Source organism: Theropithecus gelada, chromosome 20 (genome assembly GCF_003255815.1).
Source record: "Theropithecus gelada isolate Dixy chromosome 20, Tgel_1.0, whole genome shotgun sequence".
Lineage (NCBI taxonomy): Eukaryota > Metazoa > Chordata > Mammalia > Primates > Cercopithecidae > Theropithecus > Theropithecus gelada.
This window is the reverse complement of record NC_037688.1, coordinates 14,474,941-14,482,151: the sequence shown is the minus strand read 5'-3', so window position 1 is coordinate 14,482,151 and position 7,211 is coordinate 14,474,941. Positions and strand designations below refer to the sequence as shown.

The 7,211-nt window shown below is 52.6% G+C and overlaps 1 protein-coding gene across 1 annotated transcript; it reads right to left on the bottom strand.

Moving 5' to 3' along the window:
* Positions 1-711: 711 nt before the first annotated feature.
* Positions 712-2,724, bottom strand: MT3 (metallothionein 3). Its single transcript, XM_025371329.1, has 4 exons — positions 2,617-2,724; positions 2,182-2,277; positions 1,866-1,931; positions 712-957 (listed from the first exon to the last, which is right to left on the bottom strand). The coding sequence occupies exons 1-4, from the start codon at positions 2,684-2,686 to the stop codon at positions 848-850; spliced, it is 342 nt and encodes a 113-aa protein (XP_025227114.1). The 5' UTR covers positions 2,687-2,724; the 3' UTR covers positions 712-847.
* Between the last annotated feature and the right edge of the window lie 4,487 nt (positions 2,725-7,211).

The following is a 7,211-nucleotide window of genomic DNA, read 5'->3' as shown; positions in this document are numbered from 1 at the left end:
ATAAATCTGAAAACAGACAGCTTTGCAGGAGCAACTAGAAAATCCCCAAATTCACAGGCCCTACAGGCTAGGGGCTGGCCTTAACTCCCCCTAACTCTATTCTACAGATGAAGAAAGTGAGGTTAGGAGGTTGGAGAGGGCCAAACCTAGATGAGCCTGGTCTCTCCTGTTTCCCTAGACTTGAACTTGACTTAGCAGGAGGGTGGGGTGCCATCTGAAGGTGGAGGAGAATGCATTCTGTCCCCCAGGCTCCACCCCAGTCGCAAACAGACCAGTGGCCAAGTCTCAGTGTTTCTTTCTTTTTTTTTTTCTTTTTTTTTTTTTTTTTTTTTTTTTTTAGACAGAGTCCTGCTCTGCGCCCAGGCTGGAGTGCAGTGTCATGATCTCAGCTCACTGCAACCTCCACCACTTGGGTTCAAGTGATTCTTCTGCCTCAGCCTCCCGAGCAGCTGGGATTACAGGCACCTGCCACCAAGTCCGGCTAATTTTTGTATTTGTAGCAGAGACAGGGTTTCACCATGTTGGCCAGGCTGGCCTTGAACTCCTGACCTCAGGTGATCCACCCGCCTCAGCCTCCCAAAGTGCTGGGATTACAAGCGTGAGCCACCGCGCCCAGCCAGGGTTTCACTCAACTGGGTGGCTCCCTTGGAGTAGACCCCCCCACTGCTCCGCATCCTTCCCCCCTTTAAGAAGAGACCAGTCCTTGGCTCATGCTGTTCATGGGATTTATTGCCACTCCCCTAAGGTCAGCAGGGGAAGGGGACACCAGCCACACCTCACCACAGGCATAGGTGGCACTGAGCCACCTGGCACTATCTCCACGTGCTCCACATGGAGGGGTGCTTCCTCACTCGCAGCAGCTGCACTTCTCTGCCTCTGCCTCGGCCCCCTCTCCGCCTTTGCACACACAGTCCTTGGCACACTTCTCACACTCCGCAGGGCAGCAGGAGCAGCAGCCTGCAGATAAAATGGAAGATGACCAGTCTGATGCACACTCCCGAAATCCGTCCCCATCAAAGGGGAGGGAAGGGTGCTGGGTGGGGAGTCATCCTCGTTCATTCAGCCAGGGCTGGTCACAGCCCCCTTCTTAGTCTCGCACCTGCTCTGACTCAGCATCTAAGTCGCGGCAGTGGCATCCTGCACCACCACAGGAGAGAGGTACCCAGGAAATGGACCAGAGCCCCTTGGGTGGATGCCAGGAAGTCCTGGGGGCTGATGGGCTTAAGCTCAGGTTAGGTGGGTACTAGGCCTTAAGGAGAAAGCATCACAGGGTAAACGACCTTGAAAGGGGCCTTGAAGGATAAACTTGGGAGGGGCAGATATGACGCAGATGTAGGGGGCCCAGGAAAGCCGTGGGGAGGGGGTGGGGACCTGTGCCTGGTCTTATACCTAGGGAAGAAGGGAGCCTTCCTCCCACCTCTTACTCTCTATGCATATTACACTGCTGTGAGCTGGGGAGATTCTGAGATCAAACTGAGAGGATCTGTAAGACCTGAGAGAGGACAAGGGACCGGAACTCCAGAGCTGAGCCCCAGCCTCCCTAATGGCTTCCCCAGGTTTTGGGGGTTTTGAGGGGTGGGGCGGGAAAGACTGGACCAGTGTAGCAGTCCTCAATCCCAGCTGCCACTGGAGTCCCGGGGATTTACAAAAACCTCTCGTTCCATGCCTAGGCCATCAATTCCTGGGTATGGGGCAAGGGCATCTGTATTTTAATGTCTTCCCGGGTGGTTCTGTTCCAGCAAGAGTCAGAAACCACGGGATTGGGGCCTGGCGGTCTCTCCGTATCCTGCGTATCCTGCGTGGTGAGACACCAACTCCGCAGAGCAGAGGGGGCGGCGGCAGAGGGGAAGGGTCCCCGCACTCACTCTTCTTGCAGGAGGTGCATTTGCAACCCTCGCACTTGCAGGAGTCCGCGCAGGTGCAGGAGCCACCTAGAGAGGGCGACGCCACAGGAAGGGTTAATGTGGACAAACTCGGGTCCCCACGCCTGTCACGAGGAGATGGGGCACCAAGTCTCCCTGTTCTCCGCGACCCAGGCATGCCCACCTTTCAGGAGGTGAAGAATAGGGAATCAGGAGCCCTTCCCCCAAGTGTCCTTGAGCGAAGGCGCGGGGCGTGGGTTTTTTTTGCAGGTACAAGGGCGCACAGTGCCGCAGGATGGCAGCGGCGGCGGGGGCTCACCAGAAGGGCAGGGGCAGGTCTCAGGGTCCATGTCGAAGCGAGCAGCAGCTGGAGGCTGTGAATGGGCTTCTCCAAGCAACTGGACGCGCGGCTTGGCTAGTGGCAGCAGGTGGCGATGCTTTTATAGCCCCGGGCGGGGGCGCGCATGCCAAGCCCGCTGGGCGCCCGCCCCTGCGCACCTCGCCGGCTCTTTGCGTTTGTGCACTTGGGCTCCGGCGCACGCACTGCGGCATCTGTCCCCTGCCCCCGCCGTGTGTGTGCACGGCCGGGGCCCGCTCGCCCACGCCCGCGCGTGCGCCCCCACTCCCACCCTGCAGTCGCTTGCACGACCCACTCGCCGCCGCCACGCGCGCGCTGCCAGTCCGCTCCCCGCGTGGGTCCCGTAGGGGACGTGCCCGCCGCAGCAGCCGCCACTGCGTGGAAGCGCGCACGTACCATCTCCGAAAGTGGAGGAAAAGGCGCTTTGCGTATTTCCCAGCTCTTCCCTTCCTCTCTTCCCCTTCATTCGAGAATTCTCCCGGATGCCAGATCTGTTCAAATGGGTTGCTGGGCTGGGGGCAGAAAGAGGTTCCTCATGTTGAGCCCGACACTGACTCTTTCACCCTCCGAGTGCCACTGGCAAGGGGCGTGTTCCATTTCCCGGCTGTCCCGCCTGGCATCTTCAGGTCCTTGACTCCTAACCCTCCATCGTAAGATAAGAAAAAGTGAGGCCAGAGAAGCGGGAATGTGCGTAGGTCTCAGAATGAGCCTGAGGCCGAGCCAGGCCTAGAACTCAGAACTCAGGTACCTAGAGGGATTGTCAGTGGGGGGCATGTTAAAATCAGGGCAGCTCGGTGAGATTTTTCTATTTATAAAAAGGAGGCCGGACATGGTGGCTCACGCCTGTAATTCCAACACTCTGGGAGGCCGAGGTGGGCAGATCACTTGAGGCTGGGAGTTGGAGGCCAGCCTGACCAACATGGAGAAACCCCATCTCTACTAAAGGTTACAAAATTAGCTGGGTGTGATGGCAGGTGCCTGTAATCCCGGCTACTTGGGAGGCTGAGGCAGGAGAATCACTTGAACCTGGGAGGCAGAGGTTGCAGTGAGCCCAAATCATGCCATTGCACTCCAGCCTGGGCAACACAAGGGAAACTGCGTCTCAAAAAAAAAAAAAAAAAATTATTTGGGTGTGGTGGCATGCACCTGTAGTCCCAGCTACTTGGGAGGCTGAGGCAGGAGGATTACTTAAGCCCAGGAGGTTGGGGAGGCTGCAGTAAGCCTTTTTGCACCACTGCACTCCAATCTGGGTCAGAGCAAAATCCTGTCTCAAAAAGAAAAGAGAGCCTAGGTAAAATAAGATTGATAAATATTTATATGAATATAAGGGATTTCGGTGCAAAATGAAAGGAAAAGAAGTCTAAGCTGCCAAGGAGAATCTTTTGTGACTGAGCAGGGTAGTGTGAGTGAGAATGAGACCCCGAGAAGGGGAGAGGAGAGAGGTCATTGAAGTTTGGGGGCAGCAAAGAAGGGACCAGAGCTGGGAGAGGACCTCTGTAAAAGGCATTTTAAAAAAAGTTATTGTGAAGTGTTTGACTGTCACTGTCTCTGCTGTCCCTCTGAGACTTTCTGAAAATCTTCCTTACTTGCCAGTGCTTTCACAGAAGGGGCTGTGTTTCGGGGTAGATGGAGTCGAGCATTAAGATGACTCCCAAGGCCAGCGGCTCACGCCTGTAATCCCCATATGCTTTGGGAGGTCAAGGTGAGAATCACTTGAAGCCCGGAGTTTGAGACCAGCCTGGGCAACATAGTAAGACCCCATCTCTACAAAATAAATAAAATAAAAATTTAAAAACTTAGCCAGGAGTGGTGGGGAGCACATGTACCCCTAGCTACTTGGGAGGCCAGGGTGGGACGATTGCTTGAGCCCAGGAGTTTGAGGCTGCAGTGAGCTCTGATCACACCACTGAACTGTAGCCTGGATGACAGAGCAAGACCCTGTACCTCCCCGCAAAAAAGATGGCCCCCAACTGAAGGCAGGGACAGAGGAGGTGTTTGACAAAGAACTACTCACACTGGAGTAACCCAGTAAAGAAATTCATCCTGAGATGAGAATTTTTAAAGCAAAGCCCGCACTGGGCAGGGCAAGAGGAGCTGCATGCTGTGCTACCACAGGAGAGGGGTACCCAAGCCAACCAAGGCTAACCAAGGTCCAAAATAGAGCCTTGTATGGAGAGTTGGAGGCTGTATTCCAGTGTAGGCTCTCACATGGACAGTGTAGGTTCTAGCCACTGGACAGTTGGAATATCAGATCTCAGAGTTCGCCAGCTCTAGCATCAGCCAGTCATCTGTTTCTTTGCTTTCATTTTGCCTAAGGGCACTGTGACCTCTAACTTCTTTGCTCTAGGCCCTGAACCTCAGGGTTTCCGTATCTAGGACCTTCACGCTTGGAATACATTCACCCGAAGCTGCCTATCCCGCAATCTCCCTCAGGCTTCTCAGTTTTCTTTGGGACTGAGGTTTCAGAGCTGGCATAGCAACCTCCTTCCTGTCCCAAGGATGGCCAGGATATTGAGGGGTCTGAAAACCACAGCATCTTTCTGATACCCCCTACCCCTCATCCTGCATGTGGCCTTCAGTTCTCAGCCTCTGTGAGGAGCATGCCATGCAGGTCTATCATTCCAAGAGGTCCCTTTCTCCCCTACCTTTATCCTCTCTGACACCTTGTTAATTCTTACGTCTCGAAGTGGCCGGGCATGGTGGTTCACACCTGTAATCCCAGCACTTTGGGAGGCAGAGGCAGGTGAATCATTTGAGGTCAGGAGTTTGAGACCATGCTGGCCAACATGGTAAAACCCCGTCTCTACTAAAAATTCAAAAAAATTAGCCGGGCCGGGCGCGGTGGCTCAAGCCTGTAATCCCAGCACTTTGGGAGGCCGAGACGGGCGGATCACAAGGTCAGGAGATCGAGACCAGCCTGGCTAACACGGTGAAACCCTGTCTCTACTAAAAAAATACAAAAAACTAGCCGGGCGAGGTGGCGGGCGCCTGTAGTCCCAGCTACTCGGGAGGCTGAGGCAGGAGAATGGCGTAGACCCAGGAGGCGGAGCTTGCAGTGAGCTGAGATCTGGCCACTGCACTCCAGCCTGGGCGACAGAGCAAGACTCCGTCTCAAAAAAAAAAAAAAAAAAAAAAAATTAGCCGAGCATGGTGGTGGGTGCCTGTAATCCCAGCTACTAGGAGGCTGAGGCAGGAGAATCGCTTGAACCCAGGAGGCGGAGGTTGCAGTGAGCTAACATAGCACCACTGCACTCCAGCCTGAGCGACTGAGCCAGATGCCATCTCAAAAAACAAACAAACAAAAACTCGAAGTTATCTTGTCTATGTTTCTGTAGCCTGTGATTCTCCTTCCCCAGATAACCGTGCAAGTCACTCCCTTCTTTCTTTACTACTTCTTCTTTTTTTTTTCTTCTGAGACGGAGTCTCACTCTGTTGCCCAGGCTGGAATGCAGTGGCCAATCTTGGCTCACTGCAAGCTCCACCTCCCGAGTTCACGCCGTTCTCCTGCCTCAGCCTCCCAAGTAGCTGGGACTACAGGCACCCGCCACCACGCCAGGCTAATTTTTTGTATTTTTAGTAGAGATGGGGTTTCACCGTCTTAGCCAGGATGGTCTCGATCTCCTGACCTCATGATCTGCCTGACTCGGCCTTCCAAAGTGCTGGGATTACAGGCGTGAGCCACTGCGCCCAGCTTTCTTTCTTTACTTCTAAGTCTTTGCTCAAATCTGCTTTCTCTGTGAAGCCAGTCATGATCACACTATGTAAAATTGCATGCTTCAACGCCCCAGTACTTCTCATCTCCTTTACCTTGCTCTATCTTCCCTTTTTCCATAGCATTTAACGTTCACAAGCAAACTAAATAATTTATTTATTTGTAATGATTATATGTTGTCTCTATTCTGCTAGAATTTAAGCAAGAAAGAGCAAGAATCATTGTTTTTGTTCACTGGTGTCTCTGGAGTGCCTATAACAGTGCCTGGTATGTGATAGACATTCAAGACACATTTACCTGATGAACAAACGAATGAATGAGCCTGAGGTCATGCTAGTTGAGTTTACAGTGTGACTCTGCCACTTAATAGTAATATGGCAGCCGGGCATGGTGGTGTGCACCTGTAGTCCCAGCTACTTGGAAGGCTGAGGTAGGAAGATCATTTGAGCCCAGGAGTTCAAGGCAAGCCAGGGCAACATGGCAAGACCCCTTCTTTCTCTACAGCAAACAAACACCATAGCAGGTTACTAACTAGGTCAACTTAACATTTCTGTGCCTTGAGTTGCTCAACGGTAAAATGAAAATAATAGTAATAGTAATAATAGTTCCTGCTTAATAGATTTGTCAGGGACTTAAATGGGATGGCATTGGGAAAAGACTTAGAGCAGGGTCCTCACCACATTGGTTCTCACCATTTACAAATGAAGAGGTCAGGTGAGGGCTCTGCAGGGAGCCTGGGTTCCTAAAGCTCCTGCTTGACACCCAGTCTCATGGTTGGCCTCAGCTCTGTGCTTCCAGAAACAGTCACCTGTGGCCTGTAATTGGTACAGTACTGCAGATGCCAGCATGGGCCACCTGAGTCACAGACATCAGTCCTCAATCCAGACCTTGTACCCAATCCTAGAGCTTCTGGGAGAAGGGAGTTCACAGAAACTTTTACGTTTTCAATTTGACTGGGGCCAAGAGGCAAGACCAGTAGGCTGAGGGGTGGAGATCACTCAAGGTCACACTAAGGGATGGAAAATCCCCAGATGATCTCAGAAAAAAAGCAAGACCCCAGCAAACCCCACACCCTGATGAAATTGGCCCAGTGCAGGATTAAGACTGTTGCATCGCTCTCAAAGAGTTTCCCAATTTACTATCCTGGGACTGAACAACTGGCTAGGATTTTAGGAGCCTGGGCATACAGTATACAAAAAGAGTTTGCAAATATGCAAATCTACAAATAAAGTCATTTCTTGGAGAAATCTGGATGTGTTAGTAGAATGAATGTTGAATG